Below are 17,783 nucleotides of genomic sequence, written 5' to 3' on the forward strand. Positions count from 1 at the left end.
CCCACCAGGGGGCGATGCTCTGTCCCTCCGGGGCGTCGCTCTGCCGAGACCAGAGCCACTCCAGCGCCTGGGGCAGAGGCCAAGGAGCCATCCCCAGCGTCCGGGCCATCTTTGCTCCAATGGAGCCTTGGCTGCGGGAGGGGAAGAGAGAGACAGAGAGGAAGGAGGGGGCGGGGGTGGAGAAGCAAATGGATGCTTCTCCTATGTGCCCTGGCCGGGAATCGAACCCGGGACTTCTGCAGGCCGACGCTCTACCACTGAGCCAACCGGCCAGGGCCCAAAATTTCTTTTCATGTGTGTATCTTTACTAATTGTTATACATAACCCAGGTGCTACTTGATATCTGCCTCCCTCAGTGCCTTGTCACACTTTATTGTATCTTGGACATCTGGCCAAATAAATGCCACCTCCTTACCTTTCATGTGAAAGGTCCAAAACATATAAAAACATTGGGAGAATGATCTAGTGAACACCGCTACACCACCACCACTAGAAATTTACTACACTTTATTATTTTATTATATCTATAGTGCCTCCTACTGTCCATCCATCTATACATCTTATTTGTGAGGCATTTCAAAGGCAGTTGCAGACATGATTCAAGACTTCACCCTAAACGTTCTAGGCCGCATATCGTTAAACAGACTTCAATATTTGTTTATAGGGTTTTTTGAAAATCTTTTTTTTTTTTTTAAAGATTTTATTTTTATTCGTTTTTTTAGAGAGACAGAGAGAAAGGAGCAGGAAACTTCAACTCATAGTAGTTGCTTTTCACATGTGCCTTGACCCAGCAAGCCCAGGACTTCGAACCAGTGACCTCAGCATTCCAGGTCAATACTTTATCCTCTGTGCCACCACAGATCAGGCTACATTTCTCTTTTAATAGATGATGTTTTGTACAATACACTGCACAAACTGAAGTGTGCCAGTTTTGAGAAATGTGTGTTTCCCAAATCCCTACCAAGACAGAAACACCTCCTTTTGAAATGGCTGGATTCCAATGTTTGTGGCTCCCTGATCTGTTTATCCAACTGCCCAATTGTTCAGGTTCCTCTTATAAATGATATGGCAATTAATATCCTGGTGTAGCCTGACCAGTCATGGCACAGTGGATAGAGTGTTGACCTGGGACACTGAGAACCCAGGTTCAAAACCTTAAGGTCGCCAGCTTGAGCCCAAAGGTTGCTGGCTTGAGCCCAAAAGTCACTGGCTTGGACAAGGCATCACTGACTCAGCCTGAGGCGCCCGGTCAAGGCATGTTTGAGAAACAATCAATGAACAAGATACAAGTTGATGCTTCTCATCTCTCTCTCTTCCTCTCTCCCTTTCGCTCTCCCCCTCTCTCACTAAATAATAATAATAATATCCTGGTATATATTCTACTAGATATTTCTTCATGAGCACCTATCTATTCCCTGAATTTCTGGGGGTCACGTCCATTTGTGTATCCAAAATATATAAGGATGTGTTGTCTGCATATCAGATGCTGGGCCTTGGAGGTGGAACAAGTTAGAAGGAGAATTTCTTCACCCTCTGTTTCCCTGCTAGTGGAGAAGACTGACTTAAGAAAGACAATAGACAAAGAAAATAACTACAAAGTATTAAAAGGGCTGAGGAAGCAGCAAGCAGGATGCTGAGATGGGTAATAAAGCACATGGAGGGGTGTCCCGGGCTCTAGCGGAGGTGACCTGAATAACAAATGCTGTCAAGAGATCTCCCAAAGAGGTCCCTCTAATTGCTCTCCCACCAAGTGGACCGAGATGAAGTTGTTTCCCTGCACTCTGGCCAAGGCCTGAGTCATTCTGCCAGGGCGGCGGGGCCCAGAGCAGCCGGGACGCTTGCCCAGGCGGGATTCAGGAGGTGAGAAAGGGCACTGCTGTCAGCACAGCCCAGGGAAGGCAAGCTGCTGGCCGCTGACTGCACAGGGTGTTCTGGAAATGAGGCGAGTTGAGAGTTGAACCCGGCTCAGGCGCAGAGCCCGGGCAATGCGCAAACACCCCCCCCCCACACACACACACACCCCTTGCTGGAGACTGGCAGGCTGACCGTAGGCGCCCTCTGTGACTCAGCAAGACTTGGGGCTTTACTCTGTGCTGTAATCTAGTCCCAGTTTCCGGGATTGGGACATGGACATCTTCGGGGCCATTACTCAGCTCACCACAGCCATATACATGGGATTATAAATTGTCTGGCTTCATTCACCTAGTCATAGTGCAACACCTTTGAGATTCATCCATGTGGCTCTAGGTTTCCACGTGGTTGATTTCTTGTTGTTGCCAAGTGGGATCACATGTGTGCATGTACTGCCATTGATCCACTCACTGTGGAAAGATACTTGACAGTTCTAAATAGTGTGGCTGCAAACAGGCAAGTAGTTGTCTGAGGTCAAACCCATGTTTTCCTGGCCCTGACCCCCAGCCCCACACAGTCCCTGCCCAGGTGAGCACACCTAGGAAGAATCTGTGAAGGAACCACTACCTCATGGCCCTGGGCGCATAGGGACCACATGCCTGGGTTCAAATCCCAGCTCTGTCCTCTTCAGCTGTGTGACATCAGCCAAGTGACTTTGCTTCTCTCTGCTTTGATTTGCTCATTGGTAACATAGAATAGCCATACCACCCGCCTCCTAGGGCTGTTGAGGAAATAAATGAGTCAAAGCACATAATATAGTGGCGACCCTGTGCCAGGGAGCGCTCTTAGTGTTTTTATTTTTTCAATAAATATTGACACACTCTCTGTGTACGCCAGTGTTGTGGGCACACTGGCAAATAAGACAGATGGAAAGAAATCTCTGGCTTCATGGATATACAAGGAGAAGAAATGGAAACAATCAATGTAATGTGGAAACCATAGAGCTTTTCAGAGGTGACAAATGCCATGGGAAACCAAGTAGGGCAGGGGAGTAGGGTGGCTTTAATTGTAAACAGGGCATCAGTGACAAGCAGTGATGTTGGAGCAAAAACCTGAAAGAGGTGAGAATGCCGGTCACAGAGAGAACAGATAGTGCAAAGGACCTGCGGCAAGAATCAGCCTGAAGTATAGCAGCAAGGAGATCACTGTGGCTTGAGCCGAGGAAGCCAGGGAGTGGGGGGACATAAAGGCAGAGAGGGATCAGGGAAGATGGTGCTGGGCTTTGCAGTCAGCACCAGGACTCTGCTTTTACTCTGAGTGAGAGAGGATGGTTTTGAGGGGAGGGACAGAAGCCGGCTCAGGTTCTGTCAGCCCTCTGGTGGCAGCGTGGGGAGAACTGACTATGGGGCAGGCGTAGAAGCAGGGAGATCAATGAGGATATGACAGCAATAGTCTAGGTAATAGGCAGCTTTAATCTTTACCAAATTCCTTCAAGAGAGGCCTTCTTTTCCTCCTTCTCCAGATGAGGAAACTGAGGCTCAGAGAGGTTAAGCTATGTATTCAAGGTCACACAGCTAGTTGGTAGCAGATCCTGGGTTCAAATCCAAATCTCTCCAACTTCAGCCCATCTTCCTTCCCCACTGGGTGTACTGGGCCTGCCTTTGGAGTGGTTGACTGAGCCCCCACAATCAGAGGGTTCAAATTGGGGACTGGTTTATTGATTGCACACCTGTTATGTACCAGATTCTGGGGATAAAACACTGAATGAAACAGACACTGTGTCTTAGAGGCAGAGGGAGGCGTGGAGGTTCAATGACAGGTATCTACTGAGGTCTCCTTTGAAGACTGCTGTGTGACCTTGGGGAAATATATTAAACTCTCTGGTCCTACATTTTTGCTGGAACAAAGTGATGCTCCCAATACCCCCTGCTTGGGATTCTGGGAGAAGTTTGTGATAACGCATGTCCTTGGCATAGAATTTCCATAACAGTGGTTCCCCTACTCCCACCCCCTCGCTGGGGCAAAAGGGAAGCCAGACAGGGTCCTGAAGGTCAGAGGAGGCCAGAGGAATGTGCAAGCCCAAGCTCTGCAGGGCCTGAGTTCCAGGCTGAGGAGCTGTGGCCAGGCAGAGGGTGAACAGGAGGGAGAGAATGGAGACCCAAAGACTTGGGAGGAGGCTGGTTCAAGGGCCCAGGGGACAAGGAGGAGACCTGAACTGGACTGAGGCAGTGGGGACAGAGAGGGAGGGCCAGGACCTGGCAGATGCTGGGAGTGGGAGGCAGGATGTATTGGGCCATTCTCAGAGTCTCATGTCCTGGAGTCCCCTGAGAAGGGAGGCTAGGTGCCTTCCAGGAGGCCATGCAGGTGCTTTGACAATTGCTGGTCCCATGGGCCGGTTCCTCCTGCTGCAATACTGCAATCCTCTAACCCAGCTCAACTGTCATTCCTCTGCCCTAATCGAGCAACAGTTACATGCCAGGCCCTGGACGTAGTGTGGGAACACAACAAGATTGTGGCCCAGGGAGAGGAACAGTCAGCCTGGGCCAGATTTAATTTACGAGGTAGGGAGAGAAGGTGCACAGCACCCGTTCTTAGGATATACCGTGTGATTCAGCGAAGGAGGAATCCTGACAGGGGCCTCCTTGCCTCCGCGTGCAGGCACAGAGACAGGCTGGGACGACATTCCCAGCAGCAGGAATAGCAGATGCAAAGGCCTGGAGGTGGGACTAGTGCTCAGCACACTGGGAGCTTTAGCTAGTGTAGGGTCCATGGGGAAGGAGGGACTGGGACGGAAACTGTCTGTAGGACTGAGGTTCAAATCCCATCTCGGTTTGGTATTTGCCACGTGGCCTTGGCCACATTGCTCCGCCTCCCTGAACTCCCATTTTCTCACCTGCGGAATCATCACACACAGGGAGGCGTAGGCTCTCCCCCATTCATGCCTCATATTTAGTGAATATATTTTTTGTGTGACAGAGATAGAGACAGAGAGAGGGACAGAGAGGGACAGACAGACAGGAAAGGAGAGATGAGAAACATCAATTCTTTGTTGCAGCTCCTTAGTTGTTCATTGATTGCTTTCTTATGTGTGCCTTGACCGGGGTCTACAGCAGACCAAGTGACCCCTTGCTCAAGCCAGCGACCTTGGGCCCAAGCTGATGAGCCTTGCTCAAACCAGATGAGCCCGCGCTCAAGCTGGTGAGCTCGGGGTTTTGAACCTGGGTCCTATGCGTCCCAGTCTGATGCTCTATCCACTGTGTCACTGCCTAGTCAGGCTGTTTAGTGAATATTGAGTCAGTTTCTACTGAGCAGCTGGCTGGCCTACGCTCCAAGAGCGCAGTGGTTTGGACAGTGTGAGCCTGGAGTGAAGCCAGGCTTTGAGAGTCTCTAGAGGCCCCACAGGGGATTCTAAAGCGTCCATGGCTGAAAACCATGGGGGCAGATGGAGGACATAGCCATGGTTCACACATTCATTTATCACACATTCATTGACTATTCATGAATTCATTCATTCCCACATTCACTCATTCAGTCAAACGCTAACTGAGCACAGGCAATATCCTGTGGGTCCCACCCTGGCCTCCTGGAGTGTGGCTGGGACCCGATTTGGAGGTGGTAGCTGCTCATCTAAGCACTTGGTGGACACCCAGGAACTCCTGAAGGGCCCAGGATCTCTTCTTCATTGGCGTCTCCATTTTCCTTTCCTATAAATTGTGAAGAACGTTCTTCCCTGAGGAGCCGTCCCAAGATCAACGACTAAAATAATGCTGATGGTTAATGGAAGGATCCAATTTCTCAGCATTTATGAGGAGCCAGGTGCTTCATATTTTTATCCTTTCTAATCTTCAGTAGGATTAAAGCCCTGAGGTAGAGATTACCGTGCCTCTCAGTGAACGATAAGGAAACTGAGGCTCAGAGAAATATGATCTGTTGCCTAAGGCACAGAGAGCCAAGGCCTAGGCGATTAGCTGCTATTCTGCCTGGTATCTGATGACCTCACAGTTTTGGTCCTCTGGGCTAAATCTGCCTGGCAACTTGTTACATCACTAAGACCGTTGCTCAAGCTCAACCTACAGAGTATCTGATAACATCATTGAACAATAAAGTAATTACCATGCGGAGAAGGTCTACTGAGAAACAAACGCTGTTCTAAGCAGCTCCTCCTCTGGATTCATACAGTGTCCACTGTTGCCTCTATTACTTTACATAATAATAATTTTAACTCAGATTTTTTTTCTAGAGAAAGAGAAAGCGACAGATGAGAAGCATCAACTTGTATTTGCGTCACTTTAGTTGTTCATTGATTGCTTCTGATACGTTCCTTGACTGGGACGGTGAAGGGCGGGGGCTCCAGCTGAGCCAGTGACCTCTTGCTCAAGCCAGCGACCTTAAGCTCAAACCAGTGACCTTGGGCTTCAGGCCAGTGATCCTGGGATCATGTTTATGATCTTGCACTCAAGCCAATGAGTCGAGTCCACACTCTAACTGGTGACCTCGGGATTTTCAACGGGGCCCTCAGCATTCCCAGCTGATGTTCAGTCCACTGTGCCACCGCCAGTCAGGCATTAGCTCAGATTTACTGACTGTAGACAATGAGCCAATCATTTTTATGGCTATCAACACATTAAACCCTCCCACTACTCCTATTGTTAAAAATTAACAAACTTTTATATAGTGTTTACTCTGTGCCATACCCAGTTCTAAACACTTTTTTCATGCTCACAAGCCTGCGAGGTAATTATTATTATCCCATTTTATGGATGAAGAAACTGAGGCACAGAGAGGTCGAGTGACTTGCCCACAGCCACATAGCTGATGGGACATAGAATTCAATCCCATGTATTCTGGCTCTAAGGTTTCTGCCATTAATGAAGACACTGTGCTGCTTCTTTTATCCCCATGTTACCACTGAGGAAACTGAAGTACAGAGAGATTTCAGCATGTGGCCTAAGCTCGGCTAGATAGTGCCAAAGTCACATGATACACTCTTATTCATGCCTGTACTGCTTTGTTAACTCAGAAGCAGGGCCTACAGCCCTAGCTCAGTTGGTTAGAGCAGTGGTCCCCAATCTTTTTTGGGCCACGGATGGGTTTAATGTCAGAAAATATTTTCACAGACCAGCCTTTAGGGTGGAACGGATAAATGTATCACGTGACCGAGACAAGCATCAAGAGTGAGTCTTAGACAGATGTAACAGAGGGAATCTTGTCTTTTTTTTTTTTTTCAGAGACAGAGAGAGAGTCAGAGAGAGGGACAGATAGGGATAGACAGACAGGAACGGAGAGAGATGAGAAGCATCACTCATCAGTTTTTCGTTGTGACACCTTAGTTGTTCATTGATTGCTTTCTCATATGTGCCTTGACCACGGGCCTTCAGCAGACCGAGTGACCCCTTGCTTGAGCCAGTGACCTTGGGCTCAAGCTGGTGAGCTTTTTGCTCAAGCCAGAGGAGCCCGCACTCAAGCTGGCAACCTCGGGGTCTCGAACCTGGGTCTTCCGCATCCCAGTCCAACACTCTAGCCACTGCACCACCGCCTGGTCAGGCGGAATCTGGTCATTAAAAAAAAATAAAACATTGTTCAGACTTAAATATAAATAAAACAGAAATAATGTAAGTTATTTATTCTTTCTCTGCGGACCGATACCAGTCCGCGGCCTGGGGGTTGGGGACCACTGGGTTAGAGCACTGTCCCAATACACCAAGCTTGTGGGTTCAATCCCCCATCAGGGCACATACTAACTAATGAATACATAAAAAAGCGGAACAACAAATCCATGTTCTCTCTCTCTCCCTCTCTTTTGTTCTCAAATCAAGTTTTTAGAAAATCAGGGCCTGCAAAGTCCCCACCCCCACACCCCTCTGAGGTGGTCAGCCTTCCCTCCCTGTCTCCTGGGAAACAGCCCCCAGCCAGGATCAAAGGGGCCTCCACCAGAAGACCATAGACCGCAAGCCAACATCCCGAATAGTTCCCTTCCGATTCCCCTCAGGACACTGCCCTTTGGGAACCCTGGCTGGCTGGGCTGATCTTCACCAGGGCTTCCCAGGACCCAGGCAGAGGATGTAGTTCTCTATCTAGCCTTGGTCCCTCTACTCCAAGCCTGATTCTGCTGCCAGGCCTTGGAGAAACTCCCCATCCCACAAATCTCCAAAGCTGGTGGAGGCCTTCAGAAAGACACCAGGAGCTTGCTGGGCATGTCCCACTGGGCCCCAGTTTCCTCATCTGTCAACTGGGCACACAAGGAGGAGCTAACAAAAAAGGCTCTGCAGACCAGCTGGTTTTCAACCTCCTTGGGCCCACCTCAACTCCTTTTTATTTTTATTTTTTTTATTAAATAAAGGGGTTTTTAAAATGTTATTTTAGAGAGAGTGAGAGAGAGAGAAATATCGATTTGTTGTTTCACATATTTATGCATTTATTGGTTGATTGTGTGTGTGTGTGTGTGTGTGTGTGTGTGACAGAGACAGAGAGAGAAACAGACAGGGACAGACAGACTGAAGGGAGAGTGATGAGAAGCACCAATTCTTCATTGCGGCACCTTAGTTTCTCATTAATTGCTTTCTCATATGTGCCTTGACTAAGGTGGGGGGTTAGGAGGCTACAGCCAAGCCAGTGACCTCTTTCTCAAGCCAGTGACCTTGGGCTCAAGCTGGTGAGCTTGGGGTCTCGAATCTGGGTCCTTTACATCCCAGTCTGACGCTCTATCCACTGCGCCCCCTCCTGGTAAGGCTACTGGTTGATTCTTATATGTGCCCTGATCAGGGACCAAACCCGCAATCATGGCAAATTGGGACTACACTCTAACCAACTTAGTTACCTGGCCAGGGACTCACTTCCTTTTTATTAAAAACAGTTGTTTTTATGGAGAGAGTATTTTTTTTCTTTTGATGTTTTATTCATTCATTCAGTTAATGTTTTATTAAGTAAAATACACACAAGCGCCGTGCAATGGCTCAACAAAGTTTGCAAAGTGAGCACACCTACCCACAAGTGGGGGCTTCTTTCCCCAAGGATGACCACCATCCGCCTTCTAACACCATAGGTCACTTTCTCCTGTGTTTGAACTTCCCATAATCGGACATAGATGATCTGGACGATCTTGTGATCCTCATCTTTCATTCAACATTATGCTTCTGAGTTTGTATATATGTGTGTGGTCAGACCCCAACCCTTCTTATATAACAGAAGATTTTTTTGTTTTTGTTTTTGTTTTGTTTTTATTTTTCCGAAGCTGGAAATGGGGATAGTCAGACAGACTCCTGCATGCGCCCGACCGGGATCCACCCGGCACGCCCACCAGGGGGCGACGCTCTGCCCACCAGGGGGCGATGCTCTGCCCCTCCGGGGCGTCGCTCTGCGCGACCAGAGCCACTCTAGCGCCTGGGGCAGAGGCCAAGGAGCCATCCCCAGCGCCCTGGGCCATCTTTGCTCCAATGGAGCCTTGGCTGCGGGAGGGGAAGAGAGAGACAGAGAGGAAGGAGAGGGGGAGGGGTGGAGAAGCAGATGGGCGCTTCTCCTGTGTGCCCTGGCTGGGAATCGAACCCAGGACTTCTGCACGCCAGGCCGAAGCTCTGCCACTGAGCCAACCGGCCAGGTCCTATAACAGAAGATTTGAAACACCCTCTTCGCTATCTTGAAATAAAATCCACAGACTATATAACCTACTTACAAATGTTTTCCCCAGTGCAATGTATTGTCCTAAGTGTACTATAAAGACACAAATGGATGGTCGTGCAGTGTGGTGGCTATGACTGGGCAATCTGGGTTTTGTGGGGCTTGAACCTTATGTTGTTTTGGGAGGGTTCTCTTAAGAAAAATACTTGCCAGTGGTGACGCAGTGGATAAAGCATCGACCTGGAATGCTGAGGTCAATGGGTCAAAAACAAAAAACAAACAAATCCTGGGCTTGCCTGGTCAAGGCACATAGGGGAGTTGATGCTTCCCACTCCTCCCCCACTTCTCTCTCTCGCTCCGTCTTTCTCTCTCTCCCCTCTCTAAAATGAATAAAAATAAAATCTTTAAATGTCTGTATTAAAAAAAGAAAAGAAAAAATTAATATAGGTGATGACAGCCTTAAGAAGAGAGAATGAGAAAAGACATTAGAGCAACTTGCTTCATTTTGAAAGCTCACAGACAGTCTAAACATTGCAGTAAAATAACACACTAGATGCACGAGCGGGAGAAAAAAAAATAATAACACACTAGGTTCTGGGTTTGCAGGCTTCAATCTTGAGTCTGTTCCTCCACCATGTATTTCCAGTGCCCAGTGCCCTGGAATGCGTGACATCGTAGTCTCCAGGCCTTTGTGTCATTACACCCAATTCCTGCACTCAGCAGACTTGCTGTAACATACACAGATGTGACTGTGAATTTCATCAATATTCCACAAACACCCAGTGAAGTGTGTCCCCAACTCAATTTCACCTTAGATCCCCGGGATTCTCACCTCTCTCCCACACCATAAACAGGAGACTCTGGGGTGGGAGGTGGAGGTTGTGACATAAAGAGACATTAATGTATAGCTCTTAAAACATCTCATTTTGGACACTTATTTCCATGTAGGCTACGTGTACGCACTGCAGGGCATTTGGAAAAACAGCTCGACTGAGGGGCTTGGAGCTTAAGACTGTTTTAGCTTCTTGGTGACTCCACATCTGGGTTAGCAGGTGGGCGCAGCCGCTTTGTGGCTGGGCTGGGGTGGGCAGTGCACCTGACTTTTTTGGCTTCGGTTTCCTCACTGGTAAAATGGAGTGGTGACGTAGTTTCTTCCTCAAGAGTTGGGGTGAAGAGGAAATGCATGGCTTCGGTTTCCTCACTGGTAAAATGGAGTGGTGACGTAGTTTCTTCCTCAAGAGTTGGGGTGAAGAGGAAATGCATGGGAAGCATTTAGCTCAACTTTGCAGATATGAAGTGTGCCCCGTCCCACCAGCTGTGTGGCTTTGGGCAAATCACTCAACCTCTCTGTGCCTCACTTTCTTCATCCTTAAAATGGGGATGGATAATAGTCACTGTCACCCCATAAGATTGTTGTGGAGTTTCGGTAAACCTCCTCATTGTGCAGATAGCAAAAATGAGGCACAGAGAAAGCTCCTTGCCAAGGTTCCACCAGCCAGTGAGTGGGGTGCCCTTCGCCTGTCTCCCTGCTCACACTTCTTCCTCCCCTGAGATTTCTCTGCTGCGTTCTGCCCCGTGGGACCTGGTGACCTCAGCTGTAAAGCTGGACACTGTGCAGGGTCCTGGGACCTCAGAGAATGCTCAAATGCAAGCCTCTGCCCTGCACCCGCCCAGGTGACCTCTGTCCTCACCTCCTCCCGGTTCTCACGGTTTCTCCCCCACCCTCCTACAGCCGGAAGTTGTCAGGCGAATACTTCCGGTACAAAGGTATCCCCTTCCCCGTGGGCATCTACTCACCCGAGAGCATCAGCATCGCGGAGAACGCGGAGGTGCGGGACGATGACATCTTCATCATCACCTACCCCAAGTCAGGTACCTGCTGGGGTGGCCGGGGGTGTGGTGGGGGCAGAGGATGAGAAGATCACACTAAGGACAAACAGGAAGAGGAAAGGAGAACTGGATCTGTTCAGAATGGGGTGACCGTGGCCTTTGCACTGGGGGCCCCACTCTCCTGGGAGAACTTTTCTCCCAGATCCTTCTCCTGGCCCAGGTCAGCTCTCCTGTCTTCCGGGTGACCTTCCCTGACCTCCAGTAGTGTCCCTATCCTGTCCCTCTCCATCTCTCCATCCCCTTAACTAACCCCACCCTTTACTCCATGTAATACTATCAACCACTCTATTATTTTTATATATATATATTTTTTTTTTTTTTCTTTTTTTTTCTGAAGTTGGAAACGGGGAGGCAGTCAGACAGACTCCTGCATGCGCCTGACCGGGATCCACTCGGCATGCCCACCAGGGGGCGATGCTCTGCCCATCTGGAGCGTTGCTCTGTTGCAACTAGGGCCATTCTAGCGCCTGAGGCAGAGGCCATGGAGCCATCCTCAGCGCCCAGGCCAACTTTGCTCCAATGGAGCCTTGGCTGCTGGAGGGGAAGAGAGAGGCAGAGAGGAAGGAGGGGGGGGGTAGAGAAGCAGATGGGTGCTTTCCCTGTGTGCCCTGGCCAGGAATCGAACCTTGGACTCCTGCATGCCAGGCCGATGCTCTACCACTGAGTCAACTGGCCAGGGCCACTCTATTATATTTTATCTGTTGATTTATTCTCTGATTTCCCCACTAGCATGTAAGATCCATGCGGGCAAATATTTTAATTTTTCCATTGATTTGAGACAAAGAGAGGAAAGGAGTGGGGTGGGGGAGAAAGAGAAACATCACCTCCTTGTTTCATTTTAGTTGTCCGATTTAGCTGTGCGCTCATTGGCTGCTTCTCATCTATGCCCTCAGCCGGGGTCACACCCATGACCTCTGGCGCAAGGGGTGGATGCTTTACCCACTGAGCAACATAGCCAGGGCCATGAGGGCAAATGTTTTAATTTGTCTTGTTCACTGCTGTGTTCTCTGAGCCTGAAGCATTGCCAGGCATATCATAAGTAGTCAGTAAATATTTGTCAAAGGGAGGGAGCAGGGAGGAAGGGAGACTCTGCAGTGACGTCACTCAGTCCTTCGGAGAGGTTTTAGTGAAAGAGGGGATGAACTTCAGGCTTTTCTTCTCTAAAATGATGGCATTGACTTTTTTTTTTCCAAAATATTTTTGAAAAATTTCAAAATATGACATTCACACTTTGAGCATGGAGTTCTGTAAGGGTATTTTTTTTTTTTTTTTTTTTTTTGGTAACAGCTTTGAGATACAATTCACCCATTTAAAGTACGCAGTTCTATGTCTATAGTGTATTCACAGTTGTGCAGCCATCACCACAAATCAATTTTAGAACAGTTTTATTGCCCCAATAGGAAACCCCAATATCATTAACCATCACCTCCCAGTCCCCATATTTCTATCTCTAAGCCACTAGTAACCATTAATCTACTTTCTGTCTCTGTGGATTTGCCTATTCTGAACATTTTTTTTAGCAAGAGACTGACAGACAGACAGGGACAGACAGACAGGAAGGGAGAGAGATAAGCATTAACTCATAGTTGCAGCACCTTAGTTGTTCATTGATTACTTTCTCGTATGTGCCTTGACCGGGGGTTGGAGGCTCCAGCCAGCCAGTAACCCCTTGCTCAAGCCAGTGACCTTGGGCTCAAGCTAGCGACCTTGGGCTTCAGGCCAGTGACCTTTGGGCTCAATCCAGAGACCATGGGTCACGTCTACAATCCCATGCTCAAGCCAGCAACCCCATGCACTCAAGCTGGTATCTCGCGTTCAAACCGCATGAACCCACACTCAAGCTGAACACCTCGGGGTTTTGAACCTAGGTCCTCAGCATCCCAGGGCAATGCTCTATCCACTGTGCCACCTCATCAGGCTGAACATTTCATATAAAGGAATCACATAATACCTGTCCTTTTGTGACTCGATTCTTTCACTGATTATAATGTTTGCAAGGTGCATCTTAACCAGTTCCTCACTGATTGGTATTTCCTAGATAGCAAACCTTTGGCTTTATACACAATGAGAACTTTATACGCAATCCATATACCATGTGGACACGTATGCATCTGCACAAGGATTTTAAAAATTTTGTTATTTATTGACTTTAAAGAGAGAGGAAGGGGTAGGGTCGGAGAGAGATAGAAACATCTATCTGTTCCTATATGTGACCTGACCTGGGATTGAACCCACAACCTCTGCATTATCAGGACGATGCTCTAACTAACTGAGCTATCTGGCCAGGGCATACAAGTATTTTTTTATTATGTAGAATAAATTCCTAGATATGAAATTGCTTGGCCAAAGGGCCATGCATTTGCAATTTTGATGGATATAACCACATTTCCCTCCATCCAAGTTGTAGAAATCTGTTCCCCAGACAGCAGGCTGTGTTTAAAACAGCTTTGGAGATGGGTGGTGGTGTTGTTTGCACAACGTGCAATGTACTTAGTGCTACTGAACTATACATTTAAAGTGGGTAAGTTGGCAAATTTTGTGTTCTGTATATTTTACCACATACCATACACGAAAAAAGAATTATTAACTAGTAACAGGGGATTAAACTACCAAGGGGTAAAGAGAACCCCAACGGGTACAGGAAGAGCCAACACAGTGAGCACTAGTCCCTCCACAGCTGAAGCAGAACACCCAAAGAAATTTGCTGGGGGATAGAGGGGGTAGTAAGTGTCACTGGGTCCACTGCACAGCTGGCCACTGTCCATTACAAGAGCCGGTTGAGAAGAGCCTATAAAAACCGGGAATAGAAGCCCTATCCTCCTGCAGGGTTCCTCCAGCGCCCTCTGCTGACACAGTTTGACATTGCGCTGGCTGGCAAAGGAAAAGGTTTTCAGGGTCCAGCCCCAGAGTCACCACACTGGGGCACTGAAGCGTGGTTCTGGAGCCCAGAGGCAATGCACTGAGAACTGGCACGGGGGGGCGGGGTGTTAGATTCCAAGGCAATAAAATGTAATACTACTAATAACTTATTGTTAATATTTATTATTATTATTATTTCTGGCCTGACTTGCCTGTAGTCTCCTGGAATCCACACCTGTGAACTGGGTCACTGATGAGGTCCCTTCCCTCTACATATCATTTGTGCCTCCTCACAAAATCATGAGGTCCTTTCCAAAATGGGCAGTGAAAAAAGAGCTGAGATTTTTAAGTCCAGACGCCTGGATTCAATGCCAGCTTCCCCTATGTATTATTAGCCAGTCCTGCCCAGGTACATAAACCTCAGAATCTAAGAAGCTGGACCGGAGAGAAGTTTATTTCTCATCCTGTAAACTCCCACCAGTGCAGGATGGGTGGAGGGAAGTGTGGAGGAGACCCAGCAGCCTCTGGGAGCCCCAGTTTCCACCTGCATCTGGGCATCGGGCCAGCAGACGGGCACGGGAGTGCGGGGGTCACGTGGGAGATGTTTATGGGCCAGCCTTGGAAATGGCTGCACACTGCTGCCACCTGCTCGTCCTTGGCCAGAACTCAGTCACATGTCCCCATGCAGCTGCAGGGGAGGCTGTGTAGTCCCATCATACTCCCCGTGGGGAAATGAAATGGGGTTGGGTGGATGGCTAGCCATGCGCCACCATGCGCCACTTCCTAGCTTTGCCACCTGGGCCAGCAACCTTATTTCTTTGAGCTTCAGTCTCCTCCTCTGAACATAAAGACAACCAGCCCCACCTTTTCCATCGGTGGTGAGCAATCCATGCAATAAAATATGTAGTCATTTGCACAACAAACGCTGCCATGATACATTTCATCATGTCCCCCTCTACAGTCCTCCCCTCCTCTCATTAATATGTCCAATTTCTCCTGCCAGGCACCAACTGGATGATCGAGATCCTCAGCTTAATCCTAAAGGACGGGGACCCCTCCTGGATCCGCTCGGTGCCCATCTGGAAGCGGGCGCCCTGGTGTGAGACCATCATGGGTGCCTTCAGCCTCTCGGACCAGTCCAGTCCCCGCCTCATGAGCTCACACCTCCCCATCCAGCTCTTCACGAAGGCCTTCTTCAGCTCCAAGGCCAAGGTGCAGGGGGAGGGATGTGAGTCGGGGGAGAGAGGGCATAACTATCTGATGAATTCAGAACAGATTTATTGAGCACCTACTATGTCTGGCCCTGAGCTAGAACAGTAGTAAAACACATACACACACACACACACACACACACACACACACAATGTGAGTCCACACTTTAAAGGGGGGAGGGGCAGAAAATAGATGGAATAAATAAGGAAAATACTGAATATGTTCAAAATAAGAATTTCACATCATGAAGGAGGAGAGGGTGAGGGTGAGGGGTGGGGTTGCAATTATATGCAAGGTGGTCAAGGGAGGCCCCAGTGAGAACGTCCTATTTGCGTAAAGACCTGGAAGGTGAAGGAAGAAGCCAGGGGGGGTGGCTGGGGGAAGAAAATTCTAGGCAGAGGGAAGAGCAGGTGCAAAGGCCCTGAGGTGAGTGTGATGAGCCAGAAGACCAGCAAGAAGGCCTATGTGGCCGAAGCCAAGAGAGCGAGGGAGAGGGGAATGGAAATGAGGCTGGGGAAGTAACAGGGCCAAAATGTGCAAAGTGGTGTTGGTCGTGGCAGGGACTTGCTTTACTGTGAGGGTGACAGGAGCTGTGGGAGGGCTCTGAGCAGACAGACTAGAGCAGACTTAGTTTTCCACTGCTGCCCTCTGGTGGCAAGATGGGGAACAGCCCATCCAGACGGAGGCAGAAGTAGAGAGGAGGCCGCTGTGAAAGTCCAGGTAGAAGGTGCCCAAGGAGGTATCAGGGTGGTGGCCATGGAGGTGAAGAAAAATGGCTGTATTTTGAAGGTGGAACCAGGAAGATTTGCTGACAGATTGGATGTGGGTGTGAGAGAAACAGATGAGTCAAGAGTGTCTCCAGGGCGTTTGGATTCAGGAAGTGGGAGGATGGGACGGAGAGGATGGGGAGGAGAGGTCTGGAGGGAAGACGAGGAGCTCTGCTGTGGCCCATTGACGTCCAGGGGGACGCTGCCGGTGGGAAGTAAGATAGATGAATCTGAGTTTGACAGGAAAGATCGGGCTAGACACATAGATTTGCAATTTATAGATAGAAAGCTAGAGCTAGATAGCAAGATAGATAGTTAGATGATACATGATGGAAAGATAAACAGATGATATAAATAGATAGATAGATAGATAGATAGATGATACATGATAGAAAGATAGACAAACAGATGATATAGATAGATAGATAGATAGCCAGATAGATAGATAGATAGATAGATAGATAGATAGATAGATAGATTAGATAGATAGATAGATAGATAGATAGATAGATAGATAGATAGATAGATAGATAGATAGATATAGATAGATAGATAGATAGATAGATGGTAGATGAGTGAGTAAAGCCAGGAGACTGGTGGGACCGCCAAGGAAGTGATGTGGACAAAGACAAGATGGGGACTGCAGTCCAGGAGTCCCCAAGACCATCCTCAGCCTCCATGATTCACTAGAAGAACTCAGAACTCAGCACATCAGATAGACTCACAGTTGCTATTGTTAGAGTGAAGAGACAGAGATTAAAATCAGCAAAGGGAAGTGGCATGTGGGCGAGCGGAGACCTGGTGTGAGCCGCCATCGTCTCTCCCGGGGGCCTTGCGTGGACAGCAGTTAACCCTCCCAGCAGTGACGTGTGACAACAAGCACAGCGTATTGCCCACCGGGGATGCTCACCCAAGACTTGGTGTCCAGGGTTTTTGTTAGAGGTTGGTCACATATACATCACTGAGCACCATGGGGCTGACCTTGGCCTTGGAGGAGGAGCCAGTTGACAGGGAAGGACATATCTGATGGGACAGGAGGGGGGTTAGTTATAGAATATAAACCTGGTAAACAGATTGGAGCCAGGTAATCAGGGCTTCTAATGCCAGGGCCAGGCGCTGGGACTCTATCCGGGGGCACTGGAGGAGCCAGTCAGCTCTAAGTGAAGAAAGACCCTTTGGGGTTATGTGGAGGCTGGGAGGCCAGGGAGGCGGCTGGGGCAAAGGTCCAGGCAGGAAAGGATAAGGCTGGGCCTTGGCTCTGAAATGGTAGGAGGGGCAGCTTCTCTTCTATTTTGCTCAACACCTCTCACCCTGATCTCCCCCATTCCGAACCCCATGCCTTTCTCCTCCCCTCTTTATTCCCTGAAGCCAAATTGTCCTTCCATCTGATCCAGAAACAGTCCCTCTCTCCTCCGAGAATATGGTTGAAAGGAGCTCTCCCCATTCTCTGGGATGAGCTGAAATGAGCTGAGCTCCCCATGAGCTGGAAAGTCCCCTGAGAAGTCTATCCTGAGTCTTTCCTGCTACAGGGTCAGAAGAGGGGGTACTCAAGGCACACAGCCTCAGGGGCTGGGGGCTGGGCCACGCCTG

General features: G+C 48.8%; 1 protein-coding gene across 1 annotated transcript in view; it reads left to right on the forward strand.

The window, feature by feature from the left end:
* The window catches only part of SULT2B1 (sulfotransferase family 2B member 1), a 34,729-nt gene that overhangs the window by 11,638 nt on the left and 5,308 nt on the right, over nucleotides 1-17,783 (forward strand). The window contains exons 2-3 of the mRNA XM_066373908.1: nucleotides 11,198-11,337; nucleotides 15,218-15,426. Coding sequence (XP_066230005.1) covers nucleotides 11,198-11,337; nucleotides 15,218-15,426 — 349 coding nt within the window. The remainder of the gene's footprint in view (nucleotides 1-11,197; nucleotides 11,338-15,217; nucleotides 15,427-17,783) is intronic.

This window comes from Saccopteryx leptura, chromosome 3 (genome assembly GCF_036850995.1).
Source record: "Saccopteryx leptura isolate mSacLep1 chromosome 3, mSacLep1_pri_phased_curated, whole genome shotgun sequence".
Classification (NCBI taxonomy): Eukaryota; Metazoa; Chordata; class Mammalia; order Chiroptera; family Emballonuridae; genus Saccopteryx; species Saccopteryx leptura.